At 35.5% G+C, this 22,161-nt stretch overlaps 1 protein-coding gene and 1 pseudogene across 2 annotated transcripts in view; both read right to left on the reverse strand.

The window, feature by feature from the left end:
• LOC145780139 (uncharacterized) overlaps nucleotides 1-22,161 on the reverse strand; it is a 200,912-nt pseudogene that overhangs the window by 95,682 nt on the left and 83,069 nt on the right. The gene's annotated exons all lie outside the window — the stretch shown is intronic.
• On the reverse strand, nucleotides 826-12,137 carry LOC145777969 (protein NLRC5-like). The gene is made up of 8 exons (XM_082589345.1): nucleotides 12,062-12,137; nucleotides 6,569-7,897; nucleotides 6,035-6,139; nucleotides 5,300-5,398; nucleotides 4,835-4,897; nucleotides 2,149-2,244; nucleotides 1,712-1,780; nucleotides 826-957 (listed from the first exon to the last, which is right to left on the reverse strand). The coding sequence occupies exons 1-8, from the start codon at nucleotides 12,135-12,137 to the stop codon at nucleotides 950-952; spliced, it is 1,845 nt and encodes a 614-aa protein (XP_082445471.1). The 3' UTR covers nucleotides 826-949.

Here is a 22,161-nt window from a genome sequence, read left to right on the forward strand (position 1 = left end):
TGAAGTTTACGTTGATACAACGTCGTCTATCGTTGATACTTCGTCGTTGTCATGTAATAAACAAAGAACGGATAACATTAATTTAACATAAAACAACATCAAATAAATAAACAACAAAATCTTTCAATCATCTCGATCCTTGTGGATGATGACGTCATCGGGGTTGCCAACCTGGATATTCAACTTCTGTAAAAGACGAAGCGAATAATTAAATTAAAGAAGTTTCCACAACTTGGAATACTTTGGATCCTTCCAACTGTGTATTGATGGAACGTCGTTGAATCAATGTAATGTTGATGCAAATACTTCACGTTAATGTTTATTGACGTAGAATCAACGATAGAATAACAAACCTTGGTGATTGTAGGCTACCATAGGCTAGCTAGGCTACAATTACCAGAAGCAAAATATTATCAACAATTCGAGGTTAGAGTTTGGTAGATGTGACGTTAGATAACGTTGATACAACGTAATGTACTCTACATGTTATGTTAGATAACGTTGATACAACGTTATGTACTCTACATGTTATGTTAGATAACGTTGATACAACGTAATGTACTCTACATGTTATGTTAGATAACGTTGATACAACGTAATGTACTCTACATGTTATGTTAGATAACGTTGATACAATGTAATATACTCTACATGTTATGTTAGATAACGTTGATACAACGTAATGTACTCTACATGTTATGTTAGATAACGTTGATACAACGTAATGTACTCTACATGTTATGTTAGATAACGTTGATACAACGTAACTTTCACCTTATTGTCCGAACGATCCAGAGCTTCCTTCAACATGGATCGTTCCATCATGTTCGCACCTCTCGACCCCCCATCACCATCATCGAGGCATTCCCACATCACAACCAACTCCTCAACTTTGCTCATTACCTCGATGACGTCATTGATAGATAGGAGGTTGCCTTGGAGACCCATCTCAACAATCTAAACACAAATAATTATGATGCAACAATTAAATAATGTTGTTGTTTGCGACGTTTTTTTTTATACTACCTGGACCTCCTTGTCAAAGCTACTGAGTATAAATGAGATGTTTGACGAAGATTTAATAACTTGTGATTAGTCAGGTCCTTGCAGAAAAATTTGTTGAGCTACTGGATCCAGGGCCGTAGCCAGACCGCAGAGCAAGGGGGCCAACTTTTATTTAGGGGGGGCCGAAAAAATTAAACCATTATAATTGTAGTTGTTGTTCGAGAATGTTGGGATTTTGCCAGGGGGGGGGGCGAAATTTTTTTCAGGGGGGGCAAGGCCTCCCTGGCCCCCCGCTGGCTACGGGCTTGACTGGATCACTTCAAATTGAAAAGTTCTTGCTCGCTGAAAGAGATGAGTACTGTTGCCTGAATGTGACCTAGGGACTAAGAGTTTTCAACTTTTGATGTAAAACTTACCGTAGTACCTATTGTGCTTTTATTCTTTCTGTACTTATGTCTAAACTAATAATTGCTTTTCGAGCCGTTGTTTTCTAACCTGGCTGATTTTATTCACTTGGCAATTTTTCACTTTATGTTGGTTTTTAACTTGAAATTAGAACACTTTTAAAAACACAAATCTACTTAAAAGAAGACCAATGCAATACTGGTTTATAGTCCCGTAAGTATAGTCCCATAAGCCAACCAAAAATTCATAAAATATTCTTTGCAAAGAAAACTGTGTTGAAGAGGTAAAAACATTTACTTACCTGCAGCAACTTTCCGAGTTTTATCATAAAGCCCTGCAATAAATACTTCCCGTTTTTGCCTTTTTTCACCTGAAAAAAAATCACACCCTCATGAAAACTAGGGCTTTCAATTGTCACCGTTGCAGGCGTACAGCCTACGCGTTATCATTACCACAGTTCATGCTTTCACTAACTAGACTAGTCGCGACCAAATAGTCGATATATGTGTGATCACTTTATTTCTATACAATGAAAGTCTATAGGATTGTAATCAAGGTGCCAGGGTAAACAAAAACATTATTGTTACAACTATAGTTATAGTTATTGTGAATAATCCTGCTAAAAAAATAAATTTTGCAGTTTGCAAAGTGCAGAATTCAAGTAGCCTGTGTTTAAAGATTACTGTATATAGGGTTGTCAAAGTCCTAATTTAACTTACAAAGTAAAATATATTTTACCTGGTGAAGATAATCGGGTTTGCCGGGAAGCTGGCTGGATTGTTGAAACATCGGATTCTTCTGAAGGTGACTGGATGGTTGTTGACTTTAAAGAACCTACAAAAGTGCAAACATGTTTGCAATATGCGTCTCAAGTTTGGATAGCAGATTTTTAAAAAAGAACACTTCATAGATTAACTGTGAGTATAGTCCCAGGTTAAGCATGCACATAACCAATAACGTAATTTTGACTTTTTAGTAGTGAATGACAGCGTGTCAAATGTTTAAACTAGTAATTCATCAATATTTTCCTTTTAAAAAAAGTTTTTCCACCTGCTACCGCTGGATCAATGTTTCAATTAACTGCCACAAATTTCTAAAACTAACAATTTGAATTTGTTTCAGAAGTAACCTGTAAAATTATTTTCTGCATTGTTTGTAAAATGAAGTAAAGATGCTTAAATATTCACGTGCTTGTCTAGCTCAGATATCAACAAAAATGTTTCGTGAAAACTCAACAAGAGCAACAAGGTTATGAGAGCCTTGAAAGGAAGCTATAGTTAATTTGGTTGTGCTTGCGTCATGTGATCTTTGAACATTTCACATCAGTAACAAGTCTGCTAACAAATCACTGCTAACTTTATACTTGAGCCACAACTCAAGGGGTCTTTAAAAGTCTAGCTAAACAGTTAGATTATTAGTGAGCTTAAAATCTATGCGCATTTGCCTTGGCCTTGCAAACTTGTGTGGACATGGTCTATAACTTAAACATTTTTATATGAAATATGTTGAACCAGGGAAGGGGATGCGAAGGCTCACAGCGATTGCCATATTCTTATGACCCTACCAGGGTGGTAGTTTGTAGCGCGTGAAACATGCGGTTCTTTTCAAAATTGCAGAAAGTTTTGTAGTGCAGCTGGTACAGTCAGCTACCAAAGACAGTTAGTAAATGTTATATAGAATATATTTAAAGAATAGTTGTTTGGAAAGACAGTTGAAAAGTTACAAGTAAGCTGTTTTTCTTACCAAAGCCTTTGCAGTAGGCTAAATGTAAAGCAACTATACGGGTAGTTGAATTAACAAGTAACCATGAGCATGCAGTAAGTATCTAGGCCTGATGCTAATAGCGCAATGCAGGTTATTATAACAAGAGTTATTAAACTACTATAGGTGCCAATTGTCATTTTACAGTAAACAGACACTATTTACAATAAACGGTAGCCCTTCTACTGTCAAACGTATTAAAAGTCTTCGTATTCCCTTCTTTAGATATCCCTGTGTTGAACAAACTCTTGACAACATTTTGCAGATGTCCCTGAGCGGCACACATTTGCTTGCGGGCAGGGCCGGTGCACCTTATGCAAGATTCAATTTCTGCGCCCCATTGCTCAACACTTTACTTCAACAAGTGAACAATAAAACTTTTAAAGTTTTTGGTTTTTGTAACTCAAATGTTGTTGGTTAAAGTACTTTATATGTAGTAGTAAAAGTAGAAATTCCAAATTAAATGATAGTTAAACTTCACACGGTGTTAGCAAATTAATACAGCTTACGCCAAAATTTCATGTTTCCACTTAGCTTACTTTTTAATGTGTAAGTTTGGTTAATAACTCCGCCATGTTGAGCGCAGACTCCAAATGTTTATAACCAGAGCTTAGATCTCCAAACCCAGACTCCGGCTCCTAAATCCCCCAAACCTTTGGCTCCTGTACACTTCTGTATTTAAGCCAGCAGGCAACAGCGTTGACTCAGGGTCCTAAATAATCTAAAACTCCGGCTCTTGTACACTTATTGTAGCCAGAAGTGTTGACATAGGTGGTTCAGTGAGTATAGGCTACTTTTGAACCAGGCCACGGGATCGTTTTAAGTGCCCAAAAACTAATTGAAAAGTCCAAGATATTTTTATAAATGTCTCCAATTTTGCACTTAATAGCTAATGTGTCCTTCCTTATGAAGAAAACAGCTTACTTTTTCCGGAAAAAAAAATTTTTTTAAAGATAAGCCGCAAATAAATTTGCAAAACATTGAAGCATTTGATATATTGTCTATTGATATATTGACGTTGTATCAATGGAAAAAAACTGATTTACTAACCAGGGCAAGCCTATTCTGAACTCTTGCGCAAGCCTACCATAGCCTGCAATCGTTTTGATGAGTTTTACTTTTGAAAACTTCGCTCAGCCCATGCCACAAGCAAGTATGCAAAACATTGAAGCATTTGATATATTGTCTAAAAGTTTTTATTGCACCGAAAACCAATAGAACATCTTCATGTGTCGAAAATTTTGCTAAACTTGAAGTTATTGCTGTTTAGGTCACTGCGGTCAACTCATTGGCGTCAATGCGCCTACTCGATTGTATGTTACCAATGATTTGCAACAATCTCAAAGCTCCTGCAAATGCGAGACCGAATTTCCAGATGAGCCACCAAACCTTCGGTTTCAAAGCATCAGAGCGACTTTTTCATTTATTATCTCGTAAAATATATAGGCCTGCAATTGGTGCGACAACATTCCAAATACAAAGATATCTTTGTTCAAAGAAAAATCTCAAAAAAGTTAGAAAACTGCAAGAAAAAGAAAGCTTGCACCCCCTTGAAGTCGTACATGGCTCGAGAGGCTCGCATTGAGCAAACTGATCTAACTGGAAATACAAAACAATTTAAATAAATTGACAAAGCTTTAATTGTCTGTGTGTTTAACTATACCTTGTCGGGAAAGGGAATATGGTTGGAATCGTTGTGAAGGTTTGGCTGTTCTTCCAGATGATTCTGTAAAACACAAATAGCGACAAAAGTTATTTACTTGACCAACTGTGTTAACGTGGCGGACTTGAATTATTAGAGCTAATATAATTTAGGATTTTGCAAGCTACTTATAATCAAGGCATGCCACAATGCAGTTGTAAATGCAGAAGCAAAGACTAATATTGTTCTGTAGCTAGGCTTCGTGTAATTAAGTGGTCTTTGACTTGGTTCCATTTGTTTTTATCAAGGACAATCACAGCCAACAAGGTTAGAAAAACTATAATTAACGCCCAAACGCGAACGTGAAGACGTGGTAGATGTAGATGGGGTAAGTTTATTGAGAAGGTGATCATGGTTCGTCTGTGTCTAGATGTACTTGAGCATTACCAGCTAACTTTAAATGTTGTTAGCAGAATATATTCATACTTGATAGAGGTTGCAAAGACGGTGTTTGCTGGGAAGATGTTTGTGGTAAAGTGGATTCAGTTGAAGGTCGTTGTTGGTTGAATGCATGACTCGAAGAAGCTGAAAGAAATAAACATAAGAACTTTTCGAGCGCACTGATTGTCACTAAGCGACATGTACTGTCGTGGCCAGACACTCAATGACACGCCTGACAAGACACATCTGATTGTGGACAGGAATAATTTCTCCTTCAATTTTTTATTTAGCTGATTTAATATGATTTTTCAACCATTGGCATAAACCTGGATATGAAAACAATAACCATGGTCACTATTATCACTTAAAATAATAATTGAATAATCTGTTAAGCTATCATCATTTGATCATCCATAAAAAATAAAATTGAATAATAAACAATTACTAAATAACAGAGATTTGCTTCAATGGATCAATTTAAGTTCATCGACTTTGCAATCAAAGAACCAACAAGAACAAGCAACGGTGGTTCAAGTATCGACCTGTGCAGTTGAGTAACACAATTCCAACACAGCTGGTCAATGGTCATTGAGGGTCAACTAATGGTTGGAATGATTCATAAGCAACATTATAAGCAACATAAGCAACAATTCAATTCATAAGCAACTTTACAAGAAACATTCTCTGTGTCTATGACAGTTATGCAAAACTTTTAGGATTAAACTAAAAACAACTAGAAAAAAAAACTTAAAAAAACAAACTAGTTTACTCAGTTCCTACTTGAAGCAATTTGTGAAAACAGAGGTGGTGATTGAAATGGTGATTGCGTCAGTGCTGACGTAGATGCATCTGAAGGAAATTGATGCATTGCAGAACTCGATAGATCTGCAGAAAATGTTCATAATTAGTTTATGAAGCTATACAACTTAGTTCAACAAGTTGCTGCTTCTGTAATTCATCATAATATTTATACAATTGCGCATACCCGCACATAGTCTTTGTACCATTCCAGCATCTTTCACACAATTTTAAACAGAATAAATAATTTATTAGATTAGTTTAAATGAGCTTAAGTTAGTACAGTGGTTCTTATTCTTTTGCCATTTTGGTTCCCCCTTCAAATTACCATCCAGTTCTCTGACGCCCTCTTAAAATTGGTTGAAAAGTAACAGTCGCCTACATTTCACACTGTTTCTTGAAATCCTGGTTAAGAATTCCTGATTTAATAGAAAACAAATTGTTCAATTATGGACAATCACGATTGCATTCGATTTCAATGCAATAACAAAACCATTGCTTATAAAATATAATTACCTTCATTCATGCTCCAATCCAACAGAAGTCCTGATAAGAATTGAACAACGACTGACCAGTGATCGACCAGTAGATCAGTTTGTACAAATGATGTGAAATTATCTAACGGCATTTGATGGACCATGAATAAAGCGCTAAAAAACTCTTGAAAGGTTTGGTGTGAAAAATATAATCGTTGGTTACCCTCGAAAAGGCCGCAATTTTTATTTGAAGCAAATAATGCCACGACAATATCTTGCACATCTTTTGTTAAAAGATTGTCCTTTCGAAGATCTTCCGTTGTGATTACTACGGTTCCATTTTTTGTTGCATTGTACGCGATTTGTGACAGTTTAAGGACAATTTCATCTGTTAAAGCAATTGTGTGTTCTGATGTTCTGAGGTTTCCTAGCACTCTTTGAAAAATTTGGGTCATTGTTGAAATATTTACAGCTTCGTGTGATGAACTAAGAGAAGCTCGTAAGTATAATTGTAACATCAAAGGATTGTAACACATGGATTCTAGGTGAGGGGTTTCTACAGTTAGCTTGTTAAAAATTTCATTTGATTTTTGTTCATCATTTATCAAAGCAACTAACAAGTTTTTCATGTTTTCAGACGTTAAGTCTCCAACAAAATATGTTTGATTAGGGCGACAGATTACAGGAATTTTGAGCATGGCGTGTGGTCGTGAGGTGAATACAGTGTGGCAATTGCGTAAGAAAGTTTTTCGACACAGATTCGACACAAGCTCCTGGCATGTGAGTAAAGTGTCATAATTCGATCTTTCCACTTTATCCATCAAATTCCAGTTCACCTGGTCGAACCCGTCAAAGATTAAAAAACAATTTTGGGTGTGATTTTTTATCCAATTGAAAACAGAATCTTTTTCTTCTGTATTCAAGCCAAAATCTACACCTCCAAGTAAAAATTCCTTTAAGGTTAATTTTTTGTCATCGCAATCATTCATGCTCATGAAGGGTATCCTCAGAACGAGAAAGTCTTGTCTAGTTTCATCTAGTCGCCTTGCCAGGCGCTTTGATAACGTTGTCTTTCCCGCCCCAGGGTAACCGACGATTGATATGAAGCTTCGTGACTTAATACGTGAAATTAATTCATCAATCGAAACTTCTTTATCAGACTCTTTAAATTTAATTTGTCTGGTTTTGGGATCATACTGGTCGTCGTTGGGAATGAACCTTCCTTCGTAGAAGTCCACCGATAGAAGCTCTGGGTGAACTTCTGGAAAATTCGATGCTGGATTATCAAACTTCGACACATCTACATCAAACTCGGATTTGTAGAGTTGTCGAGTTGTTTCCTTCAGTTTATTGAAGGCCTTGTTTGGATCTAATGACAAAAAAAAGTTTTCAAAATCACATTTTGTCAAAATTGACTTTCCATTAACTGAACGTTAAAATCAGTTTTTCGGAAAAATCACAAATGATTTTTCTCTAAACCAAGTTGAAATTCCCCCAATTAGTTGCGTATTTCTACGAATCCAACTCAACAAAATGTAGCTCAAAACGCTTACTTTGGAAATTTTTCATTCTCCATAGGCAGGGTTGGAAGTAACGACTAGTTGTCACTATTCTATAGCGTTATTCGTTGCTTTCTGAATATCGAATGCTTACACCCATTCCTTTTAAAAATAAATATCGAATGCGCGTTATTCATTGCTTTGTTATGCAAGCAACGAAGTCATTAATCGTTTTTCACTAATCGATGTTTAGGAGAACTGCTGAATCATTTTTTGTTGTTCACTTACTTCGTCGTCAAAACGAATTTACGAGATTTAGTTTTCGGATTACTATCCCACCTATAGTCCCCTTCCGGTTTTCGAACTTTAAAGGATTAAGGAAAAGTTTGCGGCAACACAGTTCAGAAAAACCATGCAAGTGAGCGTCGTTAACGATGTTGCCAACCTTGCGGTTTTCCCGCGAGTTTGGGCTTGTTTTTTTTTCGAGTTTGCGTCTTTCTTTTTTGAGTTTGCGGGTTGCTTGTTTCTGGGCTTGTATTTTGGCCAGTTAAACATTTTTTGACTTGTTTTTGACACTGACATTGCGAGGTTTTTATTGTAGTCAACATTGTAACAACATTGTCAACATTGAAAATATTTTGGAAATCCCGAGAAATTTGGAGTGTGTAGCCTATATTTATGTATGTTTAGAGTAGACCAAAGGCATACATTTTTGTCCATTCATTTATTTTCACTGTAAGATAATGCGTTAGCATCGATCGCATAACTTTTATTTGAATAAGATTCCAAAATTTTTGTCGAGTTACATAAGCTAACTGTTAGCAAAACTTTTTTGTTTACCTCGTGTTAAAATTTGTCTGTCTTCGCCGATTTCATTAGATTACATCATTGCGTTTTTTGTACTCTGGTTATTCTTCAAATTACTGATTAATTTATTTGTAGTGTCTGGAATGAATAATAATTTCCACAATGTTCATATATATTTGCTATTCAAATCTTGTGTTCGCTAATTTCGGGCGAAGAAGATTTATAATTTGCTGTAAACTTGTTAAAATTTTTGATAGCTTTTGATTTTCGCGTCTCATGATTAGTGCACTGCAAGCCACTGCATAATAGGCTACTGTTGGTCTTATCGTCTGATATGTCATTTTACTCATGAGTCATGAGGATTTCGCTTTTATTTAATGTCGTTGTAACCTTTTTGTGAAATATGGAAATGAGTAAGAATTAAACAATAAGTTATATTTTTGTTATTTCTAAAGTTAAACTGGTAGTTTTGTTTCATCTGTGCTGTTAGTAATTATTTATTATTTTAATTATTTTTAGTAATTGCTATTCGTTGCTTTTTAAGTATCGAAAGCGGAAAGTCATTGCTTTTTTGGGCACTATCGAATAGTGAAATAGTCATTGCTTTTTGACTAACGACTTCCAACCCTGTCGATAGGAAAGTTTATGTTCTTGGCAGCTTTCAGTTTTGGCAACACTAGTTGAAGCACGGCTTTGTCTTATACCGTATTTGTTTTTATAAAGATGGTGTGCTCTGTGAATTATTCCCTCTGCTAGTTGCCGCTGAAAGGAGAGCAGTTCTGAAATGCGATACTCAAGGGCAGAGTTCGAGAACCGAACCAGCGCTGCTTGGTCTTGATTCGGGCGAGTAACCACTGAGCTAAAGGGGCAATTTTCCCAAAAACTAAATTTAAATTTCTCTAACTAGTTGGGTATGTCTAAGATTCCAACTCAACAAAGTATACAATATCACCAAATACCCACTTCAAACTGCTAAACATCTTCCACATGAAATTTATGATCCAAACAACTTTCAAATTTAGCAACACTAGCTGAAATACAGCTTTATCGTGTAGTTGTTTTGCTAGAGGAAGATTCCCAACACACCTCGTAGTGCAAGGCAACAACCATACGCAATCAATGACATGTCAACATAGCCCAAGTACATTTCAACTTTGCTCTATGTTATGAAAGCAACTCAAAATGTCGCTAAATTGTTGCAAACAATCAGCATAAAGAAATCCAAATATTTTAGCTTTGCATCAAAACTTAACATTCTCAAATAATATTGGTTCAGTACAAAATCTTGTTAATTTCCAATCACAAATTTTAAATTTAATTAGAAATAATATGGAAAACTTAGATCAATTTAGTGTAAAACCTATGAAAGGGCAACTTCAATTGGGCTCTCCAAAAGAAACTTATATTTCAGCTTATATTCAATGTAACACAAGCAGAATGTTTTTTTTAGGGGGGAAAATTTGACCAATCAAAAATCTAGTATTGCAAAAAAAAATTTGCAGTTTACTTTATCAATTTCCTCAAAAACGTTAAAAGCCGAGCAAAAGAAAATGCAAAATATTTTCATTTTCAAACAGGGCAAATTTTTAAAGCCCCCTGCTGCGAATAAAAGTTCAAATATTAAAACTAGTAAATTTTATTTTTGATATAAACTTGAACATTTCACAAACCTTCCTGATCTCCAGATGGAACATTGGTTTGTTCGGGTTGATGATGATGAACATGATACTGCCGGTTGTCCTGCTGAATTACTTGCTGCTGAAGAACAGCAATGTTGCTCGGAGCTTATTCTGTAAGAAACAAAACAGTTTATTGTTATTTATTGTTATGATGTCACAATTCAATTCTCCTATTTAGGAATGTCTAATTCTTACGATGTTTATTTAGAAGCAAAACCACTAAAACAACGATACAATAATATTAGAAAATATTAGCACTTAAGTGTTAATTTATTTTGTCATTATTGTTAAATGCTATGGGCATGGAAGTCAATTCTTGTGCCCATCTTCAGACACGTCATTAAGTGTTTTACCAAATAAACAGCAGCGTGCTCTTCTGTGGTGTCGAACCGGCGCCCTTTCGACTGCCTTACAAGGGTTTTCACTACTCGGTCATGTAGCCAACCATACAATGGTAATATAAAAGTTCTCGCAAACACCAGAGGACGTCATGCCATATTTAAAGAGTCCCTTAGACCAGGGATGTCCAACCTGCGGCCCACCTAAGATTTTTGTGCGGCCCGCTAGTCATTTTCACTCCAAGTAGACTAGTATTTTGAACTTCATGGTGAAAAAGAAACAAAATGTTAACTTTATAGAAAATGAAGAATGATTGAATGATTTTTCTTTCTTAGTTGACCTTACAGAAGTGCTAGCTGAGCTCAATTTGCATCTACAAGAGAAAGGTCAGTTGTGTAGTTCAATGTTCGAGTGAATAAGTAGCTTTATCAGGAAATTAAAACTTTTCATAGCACAATTGAAATCAGGTGGAATTGTATATTTTCGTCGTCTATCAAAAAGAGCTCAAGACAGGTCTGTAAACTATGAAAAGTATGCTAAGTTATGTGAAGATTTGCTTGAAGAATTAACAGTCTGATTTTCTGACTTCAAAAAGATTGAAATTGAATTAAACTTATTCAATGACCCAGTTTCATTTCAGTGTGATAAAGCGCTACCCGAATTCAAACATAAACTGATTGAACTGCAAAGTCGAGAAAGTTTGAAAACTTTCCACAGAGAACACACTCTTCCTTTATTTTATAAAGAATTACATTCATGTAATGAATTTATTAAATTAGTTAATTTGTCCAGAAAATTATTGCTTATGTGGGGCAGCACATATTGTTGCGAGCAGTTATTTTTATTCATGAAAAACATCAAAACTGCAGAAAGAAACAGACTGACCGACAAACACTTTGCAAACATCCTAAGAATCAAGACAACGTCCTTTAATGCAAATGTTGATAACATCTTGGCTGGAAAACAAAGTTAAAAATCTCATTGACATTGTATTGCAGAAATAAATTTTTGTTTCTTTCTATGTGTGTGTTATTTGTTCCTATTTTCAAAGATGAAATTAATGGTTTTTAATTGTTTCTTTATGTACCTATTTTTCTTGAAATTTAATATGTCTTGCTGCCCATTAATTTATTTCAAATGACTATGCGGCCCACTATAATCAAAGGTTGGACATCCCTGCCTTAGACAAATTGTTCAAAACAAACTTACCAGGATTTCCTGGCAATGGTCCTTCCGTCTCTTCAGTTGAAGGTGTTGTGTTTTCTTGATTTTGTGGGAAATACATTTTGTATTGTTTTGTTAACTGTTAGTCAGCAAATCAAAATAAAACTTAGTAAGGTAGTTGAGGCTACAAAACACAATTTTGAGTCATAAACATCTCACTTCCTTATCAAAGTAAACAAGACAAATCAAGCAACATAAATTTATATTGAACAAACCAACATAAACGCATGATTTGAATAATAGTTTCGACTGTGGCTCATTAATCTCCATGTTTCATGACGACAACCACTTTGTTTAACATCAAATGATGCAAACTCATCTACGCGAGATCCATACATTATTGTTATAACTCTAACTTATCTTGACCACCGAAACAACACAGCAAGTTATACTTTGATGTTTCCAGTTTGACCAACACTAGATTCGAACTCAGATCAATCAACTTGTAGACTGTGCAGAAGCGCTCAGCATCGCGCGTTTTATAGCTGAATGATCACGTGAGCAGTGCGCGGCTGGAAAATCAACAGAGAAAAAGAAATGCAGGCTACTTGGAAAAAAGTTTTTTCAACTCACAAGCATAAACAGAACGATTCTTTTGCTTGACGAAATAGCAACGTTAGAAAACGTTGAAACATCGTGTAATTTGCGATTTGAATTGGTTGGCAATTTATTTGTATTTCTCAATATTCACACAATTATTAGTCTTCTTTCTATAGAATTTCGTTTTGTTTTGCAAACCTTCAACAAATAAGTTGTTGAAAAAACATTTTGAAACGAACGATCGCCGCGAGAGCTTTAAGTGATATCCAATTTTAGCTTGATGATTTTGTTAAAATACAAGATGCGCATCTGGATGAATAAAACATTATTGGATTGAAAAATGCACCAACATCGATTGAATCTTGATTAAATTTGTTTGAAGAAATTCTTAAACTACCTGAACTATTTTTCTTTGGAAGTTCGACTTGTACTTTTGTGTATTTTGGTACCAAATTCTCTTTTCTAAACAGTTTTCTGCACCTAAAGTTTATTTAGATCTTCTACTGCTAGTAGGCATACCGATTTGTTCTGCCTTTAGTAAAAGTAAACCACTATACAATTATTACTGCACTTTAAGCACCTTAGTGCTGCAAGATAATGTTTAAACCTAACCCCCACAAAAATTGTATGCGCGCTGTGCAAATGAGCGACGTACCTGCATTGCATTCTTAACTTTGGCTGCATTGCAACTTGCGTGAAAACTAACACAATTTTGAAACGTTTAAGCAAAAATTTAAAAATATTTTTGTTGTGATGTGGTCTTTTGTCGATTTCCCCATAAGCGAACAATGAGATGAAATCAAACACCTGAAAATAAGTGATAAAACAAGTTTTGCAACAACAGCAAAAAACTAGATGAGGTTGCATTTAATTGGAACTTACAGATTTTGTTTTGAATTTGGGGGACCGAAACGGTCGCCCAAATATCTCCAGCGGTTTCCCAAAATTTGGACTTGCAACTACAGTAGAAAAGTAATGGTTGTTTCTCGCTATGTCTTGTCGATAATACGAATATAGCCTACGATCAATAGTTCACGTCCGGAAAAAAGAATAAGTGGAGGTACAGCTAACAGCTGAATCAAAGAGTTATTCACAAAAGCAGTGTACCTTCGATACTCGTCAATGTTTATTTCTGATTTATGGCGCATAATGATCAGTTTTTACGTGTGGAAACATAACAAGCAGAAGCCAACAAGCACACTTTGTTTGACTGTTTTGTTGCATGAGATAGAACCTGAAAAGTTTGTTCTGTGATTGTGCACTGCCAGCAGCCTAACAAATAATCCGTTTAAGCAAATATGTCTATGTTTTGGTATTTAAATGAAACACTTGAGGTCTCTTTAAACTACTTAGCGGTCACCCAAACCAAACCTTAAAAAAAAACCTGTTCCGACATATGAGAACTTCTAATTTGTCTTCACGATGCAGTCTCAATGCAAAACATGATGGAATGAAGTTCTTCAATTACAAATTATTAAGGTCCCGTCAAAGACCTAAATGTTCTTATTTAAATATTCACTTTGCAATCGTAGGTCTGTGGCATGGAGTTTTCGATGCAGTTTCAATACAATTCACAATAGAATTAAAGTCTTTGATTGCCAAGCATCAAAGCGTCAGACAAAATACAATTTGTATTTATAGATCATTTGGAAATATTTTCATTAGTTTGTTCATACAAAGCAAGACATTGTTGCTAGGCTTTCATGTCTGGGAAATCAATCAATAGCAGATCATTCAATTCAATTCAATTCAATTTATTTTTCTTTGTCAGAACGCAAAAGAAATGATATTGCGAAAAAGAAATACAGTAACAAAACCAACAAAAGGAAAAGGTGGCGAAACCATAATGGTTTAAGACGTGCATAAAAAAAAAACATTGCGGTATTTGCATCGATAAATATAGTTAAGCACGGCCACCAAACCTGATACTGTAAAACAAGTAGATGAATTAGTTAAGAATCAGTCGCCTCCTCGTTCCTGAAACAATTGGAGCGCCAATTCCTAAAGCAATGAGAACACGACTGAATCTAACAACCAGGGGCTCTATCCACTTTTAGAATTTGGGGGGGTGATTTTTGGAAAGTGGGATAAAAGTCATATCAACTTCTGATCACCCCCCTCACCCCCCCTTGGATAGAGCCCATGCTAACAACATCACAAAAACAAACTAATACACACACACATATTGTAATAAGGTAACGGACTATCAAAACAAGGACTATTTACAGATTTTATACAGATATAAAGTGTTCGCAGCAACGATATTAAGTAGCCTATAGATTGCAGAACAAATACACAATATGGCAGCTCATTATCAAGATAAAATAGTTAAAAAAAATTGTTTTTTTAAATTAATTTCCTGCACATGTAAAAGCATGAGAAGCATGATGATATAGCAATGATAACTCACCTCGCTTGGTACCGCCAAGTGCAAACATTTATAACTCCGCTAAGCACAATCTACTTCAAACTGATTGTTCACAATTAATTTCTAGTAATTGAAAATTGCTTTCTGATAATCTCAACAATGAAAGCTTCCGGAACGATTGACCAAGGTATATGCCTTGTGAAAAGTTCCATTCAATTCTGAAAATGAAAAGGTCGAAAAAGCTTAATTTGATATTTTTGCATTCCACCACTGGTGTTAGTTCAACAAAAGAGTAAACTTTAATTTTTTGTCTACTTTTGTACGTTGTTTGATGTCATATCCTTGAAATGCTTTAAACAAAATAACGAATTTTCATTTTATTACGTTTGAAAGACGCAATGAACGCATTCTTGTATTACCCAGTTCTGAGTCACCATATCAATCCCAGCAGAGTTTTTAATGTTGACTATTGAACAATTTAAAAAATTGTATCAATGATTGACAAAGCAACTTAGGTGAACTGCATTGCTATTGAAAATGTTCAAGTCGTAGACGATAAAGAGTAACGAATATACTAAGTCATTTCTAATACATACAGTATTAGCAGGGCTGTAGATTCGGGCAAAAAAGTTACGACTTCGACTCCTCAGTTCAGTGCTGCCAGATTTTGGAGGGTTGCCAAATTTTTTCAAATTTTTGTCTTTTTGATTGTTTTAAAATTTAATTTCACTTTAAGTTGTGATCGAAATTAAAACGGCGACGTTACAAAAACTAACAAGAGCAAGCATTTCTATTTTCTGGTAAAGTTTTAGACATCAATGCTGAGAACAAGAAACAATATTTTGAAAAAAAGGATTGCAAACAAAATGTATTGTTTATCGTTTTGCATCAAGCCGGAGTCGGGCTCGGCTTTTGTAACGGCACTACGGAGAGGCTCTTTCGACTCTACGACTCCAACTTCACAGCCTTGTTTATTAGGGTGGTCTTTATTTGCCAACTTAAGAGCTATTATCCGAGCGCCCGCTAAAATAGTTCCGAATTGCAATGGAAAATCTCAAGTTTTCTTTTTTAATAAATCGACATCTAAGGTATGCGCAAAGACCTTGAATTTTCTCCGCGTGTTTAATTGTCCGTGGTAATTTTGCAGCTCTCTTTACGCCATGGAATTCCGAACGTCATAGCGTTAACTTTTCTCAAGCCCAAAATTAGTTTTAGTGCAATGTTGGCTCACTTTATGAGGAACCCAGAACTTGTCTCGATCTTTCAGCTTTATGTCAAAGTAATAATCTTGGAAACTTCTTAAATGAAATAGGCTATCTTAGATTGCGCCGCGTCTTCTTTGTCATATACTTGTCACAAATTATCTAAATCTAAATGTATCTAAATCGTTAGAACAGCGTCGTATATGTCATAGGCATTATTTATTAGCTTATATATTAGGTGCATAGCTCAAAATAAAATGTACTGCAGAGATAGGCATAGGAAATGACTTGGAATTAATTTTAATTTGTACAAGTATCAAATCCAGTAGGCTTGCCGTTTCAATACAAAACTGCACACTCAGGGCAGTTGAGAGGATAGTTTGGGTTCGGTACCAACGAAATCCTCGGCCCACAAAACAAGATACTTCTTAGAAAAAGGCGATGTGTTTTTCAAGTTTTCCAAAGAATACGCGGTGTTTTTTCAAGTTTCCTTGTGAGGGTTACGGCTCAAAATTCATCCCGGGTCCAAAAGTACCTCCTGGACGCCCCTGTCAACGCTTATTTGCATTCATAATTACACAATTTTCAAGTTATTTTTCTTGGTGCTATACCATGATTCTCAACCTTTTTTGTTGAGCAGTTATGTTCATCTTTCATTCTTGCAGTTCATTTTTTATTCCTCACTAGTGATATAAAAACAACCATTTGACCTAGACTATATGTGTCAAACTCCCTGCCCGCGGGCCAAATCTGGCCCGCGATGCAACATTTTTTGGCCCTCAGAATGGTGTTAAATTCCTTTTAAATCTGGCCCGCCGATATGCTGCATCATAAACAACTTCAAGTTTTAATCAATATTAAACATACATAACTAAAATAAACAATAATGAAGTTATACGTGATTAAAACTCAATAAATGTTTAATTTATAAGTACTGTACAGTGCATATTTGCACGAGCCAAAGTTCTCAATGTGCTTCATCAAAGGACATTCTGGGTAGCCCATATTGACGAATTTATTGCCAAAATCAATAAATCTGGCGATTTTTGAAGAAAATAAAAAAAATTCAACGTAGGAGTTGCCTTACTGATGAACACCTGTCTTCAATCATGAGGATTTCTTCAGCTGAGAGCTTGACCCCAAACATTGATAAACTTGCATCCAAAATGAGAAGCCAAGTATCGGGGTTAAAGTAGTATGCGTTACAAATGCGCAAAGTAAACTTTCGTGTAGGTTTTTCCTTGCTTTTTAGAGGCATGTTGGTGTTTTTCGGTTTTAGTTTGAATATTGTTTTCCTTCGCTGCTCTGAAAAGGCCGTACTGAAAGCCATAAGCAAGGAATACAACTGATATTTTTCTTTATTTAATAGCCCTATCTTGACTTTAGATATGACTTGACCTGAGTTTACTTTTTTTAAACTTTAATCATGTTTCCGTAAATGCCCCACCCATATGCTCAAAATCGCTGGCAAAACCACCCATTGTTGCAAAGTCGGAAGTTCCTTGAAATATATTTGCAATAAATATTGAACTAGTCTGGCCAGCGACGTGTACTGATTTTTTAAATTTGGCCCGGGGTGCATTTGAGTTTGATACCCCTGACTTAGACAAACGTAATTATGACATCACTGTGATAAACAGTGCTAAATGGAGTGACTGTACTAATAAAAAAGCGTTCGGATGACGATTTCAAAAATTTTTTACCGACAAAACAAAACCCAATAGATGTAACCTATTTATCGTCGAGCTTTTGTAGCGACAAGTTCATCTTTTTGTTTTTCGGAATAGCGATAAAACGTTAAACAGACTAAAAGGAGTACGTCCATAAACCATGAGCTTCTTTCGTCCGGGAAGTAGCGTACTGGGGAGAAGTTAAGTTAACATTGCTTCTATTGAAATGTACCCAAACAAACTCAAATCATTAATTTACTTGTCAAAATACTATGCCGAAATCTTGTTTCAATATGAGAATATTGGGAGCACACACTTTTTAGAGAACATACATTTTTTTGAAAACTTTTGTCAAGAAGCAAATATTTTACTTTTATCCACCATACAAATGATCCAAACGTTTGTAAAAGGTGGTTTACGACATTTACAATTCAATAGTTGAAGAAAAATCAGACAAAAATATAATTGAGAGCTCAGCTAAACAGTTGGAAGCTCTCTTCAATATTCTTATTAATTTTAACGAAATTGCTACATGTATGGGAAAATTAGCAACTGCAAATTATTCAAATCAACAATGACAACAGCTTAGGACCGCCAAGCACAAATATTAACAACTCTTGGAATACAATCTCCTTAAAATTGTTTGTTCGCAATTAATTCATTAAAATAAAAACTTCCAAACTGCTTGCTCATTGTTTGCTATATTATAAAAGTAGTTTGTGACTTCGCTAAGTGGAAGGTTTTTTAAACTGTTGGTTCGTGATAAGATTAATTTGCGCAACATATCAACGAACAATGCGTGTGATGCCAGGACCTTGGTACAAACTGTTTGTTCACGATAAAACTGGTTCTTGTAAATCGCCAACTTGGTATCGGATGATATTTTTACAAGAACTGGCCGAAGTACAAATGTTAATCACAATATTATGCCAAGATGCTGATTGGAAGAAAATGTTGATCAATTGTGACGTGGAGGCTTGAGGATTGATGACGTAGTTTGTAGAACAACGACAAGTGGCATGTGACTCTGACGCTGCTATGACATTCTTGCATATTATGTGCGTTCTGTCAAAGAAGTTTCAATTTTAACATTCGAGCTCCAGGTCTCTAAGCTCCCGTCGGCCATCGCGGCCATGGACAAGTCACATTCTAAGCTCCCGTCGGCCATCGCGGCCATGGACAAGTCACATTGAGTTCATGACCACACAATTTTCAAGTTATTTTTTCTGGTGCTATACCATGATTCTCAACCTTTATTATTAAAGATTTATGTTCTTCTTTCATTCTTGCAGCTCATTTCTTTATTCCTTGTGTTACAAAACAACTGGTGTGTATTTTGGTTTGTTTTCGTTGAAACAACGTACCTTGCTTACGTTCCCCTTAGGTCTTCTCTTTTCCGTTTTTGTCAATCAGAACTTCTCGTTTTGTTTGCAATATATTTTAGGTGCACGCCTTTTGAAAGCATTCTTGCGATTTCGAATTTGAAAACAAGTTGAAAACATTTGTATGACTCAAACGAAAGGGTGGAAAAACTAGTATCAGGTAAAACTAAATCTAGGTAAAACTTGGCATGGTTTGAGCCCTGTAAAGACAAGTCAACTCAAATTGAAGTTGACTCTGAAGTTGATGACGCTGCCAGCACAGTACATCATCTGAAGAAGCCGACCAGGAGGAGATGCTAACCGGCAGCAACTAAAACAAAGACTTTGTAAATGAATCAGTATTGTAATACTGAGTCAGTATTGCTTTTCTTTGTAAAAAAAGACAGATTGGTGATGATTTGTTTTTGGAGTTATTAAACTAAACCTTGTGCTTGTATGTTCTTAAGTATATTAGTTATACATAGTACTTTTAGTCTGAACAGTACAAGGCCATTATTTTCCTGTTTCAACATCAAAATAAGGTTGTTTTGAAAGTTTCTGTCCATGGAAAGTTTCGGCTTTGAAAATTCTCGGGAATTTTACAGATTTAATATCTGCAGACGTTAGACCAATGCAAACAATTGCAAACACAACTAAAGTGCTGGTTGAGTTAATAGCAAAGACTCTTTACGGTCAAACACCCAACCAACAAACCAGTCCTTTTCTTACATTGGTTCAACGTCTGTAGACGTTAAATCAATGTAAAAGGGTCTAGTTACCGGTTTGATAATATTTGAGCTTGATATCTTTTTAATACAATTTGGGTAGAGAGGTAACTCTTTTAAACCATAAACAGACATAACTCAGCAACAACACTACATTTAACATTATAAAAACAAAAAACAAAAAGCGAACGTTTTCGGCTAGTCATATAGCCCTTTTCAAGCCTATAAGAAATACATTATTAAAAGAAATGCTAAAGAATCATATAGTATCACAGCAAAAATATGGTCAAAGCTAAACATTTGAGAAACTGCCTCGCTCACACAAAATGATAACTGAAAATTACACAGCACAACGGGTCAAGTATTTCAGAGGTAAAATTAATTGATTGTTCAGACAAGGACTCAGGCAGATTACGCAAGAAAGACAGAAGCACAAGAGATAGTGGCACAAAACAAAGTGAATGCGAGAAAACACAAGACGTGATAATTCAATCAAAAAACTGCTAAAAGGTAAGAAGCTCCGCAAGCAAATAATTGCCTGTTGAGCCCTGGGTTTAAAGATTTGATGATCAATGCCTCGTGAATCTTGGTGTCGAATTCGGACAAACACTTACGAACAATTTTGAAAGACTGCAAAGACGGTTTATTGTTAGAGCACGATTGGCAGTTTCTAATATGGTCTTTAATTGCACTGTTTTTATTAAAATTAGCTAAATTCAAATGCTCTCCCACTCTCGTCACCAAATGTCGTGTGGTCATACCAACGTATGACGATCTCGCATCATGCGAGCAAGTGAACTTATACACGACGTTAGAACATAAGCGGAAAGGAGTTTTAGACTTCAACTGAAAATAATAACCAGCTTTAAATGTTTTATAAACGGGAAAAATCTTAACGTTAAACTTCAAGGCAATAAATCTGGACAAACTTGTGGCAAAACGTTTGGATTCCTTGCCAACAAACGGGATTGTTAGAAAGTTTTTGAAATCAGGGTTTGTAGGTTTACGCCAGACCCAAGTATCAAATCCATTACCATTTATCTTGATTTCTACATCCAAAAAAGGTATAGTCTCCGTTGCTTTTTCTACAGTAAAATTTATGTTTTGATGTTGCGTATTGAGTACTTCAAGAAACTGTGAACAAGAATTATCGTTATCAAATATGGCAAAAATGTCGTCAATATAACGTAAGTAAAGCTTGGGAAAGAATTGGGAAGTATTTTCAGAAAAAACCTCATTTTCAAGGTGGGCTAGAAAATTTCAAAAACTGATTTGATTTCAAAAACTGATTTCAAAACCTGATTTCAAAAACTTTCTAACAATCCCGTTTGTTGGCAAGGAATCCAAACGTTTTGCCACAAGTTTGTCCAGATTTATTGCCTTGAAGTTTAACGTTAAGATTTTTCCCGTTTATAAAACATTTAAAGCTGGTTATTATTTTCAGTTGAAGTCTAAAACTCCTTTCCGCTTATGTTCTAACGTCGTGTATAAGTTCACTTGCTCGCATGATGCGAGATCGTCATACGTTGGTATGACCACACGACATTTGGTGACGAGAGTGGGAGAGCATTTGAATTTAGCTAATTTTAATAAAAACAGTGCAATTAAAGACCATATTAGAAACTGCCAATCGTGCTCTAACAATAAACCGTCTTTGCAGTCTTTCAAAATTGTTCGTAAGTGTTTGTCCGAATTCGACACCAAGATTCACGAGGCATTGATCATCAAATCTTTAAACCCAGGGCTCAACAGGCAATTATTTGCTTGCGGAGCTTCTTACCTTTTAGCAGTTTTTTGATTGAATTATCACGTCTTGTGTTTTCTCGCATTCACTTTGTTTTGTGCCACTATCTCTTGTGCTTCTGTCTTTCTTGCGTAATCTGCCTGAGTCCTTGTCTGAACAATCAATTAATTTTACCTCTGAAATACTTGACCCGTTGTGCTGTGTAATTTTCAGTTATCATTTTGTGTGAGCGAGGCAGTTTCTCAAATGTTTAGCTTTGACCATATTTTTGCTGTGATACTATATGATTCTTTAGCATTTCTTTTAATAATGTATTTCTTATAGGCTTGAAAAGGGCTATATGACTAGCCGAAAACGTTCGCTTTTTGTTTTTTGTTTTTATAATGTTAAATGTAGTGTTGTTGCTGAGTTATGTCTGTTTATGATATCTTTTTGTTTAGGGTATTGTACGCGTTGTGAAGCAGTTTCATAACTT

This window comes from Aplidium turbinatum, chromosome 1 (assembly GCF_918807975.1).
Source record: "Aplidium turbinatum chromosome 1, kaAplTurb1.1, whole genome shotgun sequence".
Taxonomy (NCBI): domain Eukaryota; kingdom Metazoa; phylum Chordata; class Ascidiacea; order Aplousobranchia; family Polyclinidae; genus Aplidium; species Aplidium turbinatum.

Excerpts from the sequence above, each read along its gene's own strand:
- LOC145777969 (XM_082589345.1), bottom strand. The coding sequence starts at position 12,137 with ATGTATTTCCCACAAAATCAAGAAAACACAACACCTTCAACTGAAGAG. Across the intron at positions 5,399-6,034 it reads GTTTTCACAAATTGCTTCAA|CTTCTTCGAGTCATGCATTC; the intron begins GTAGGAACTGAG and ends TATTTCTTTCAG. Across the intron at positions 2,245-4,834 it reads ATATTCCCTTTCCCGACAAG|GTTCTTTAAAGTCAACAACC; the intron begins GTATAGTTAAAC and ends GCACTTTTGTAG.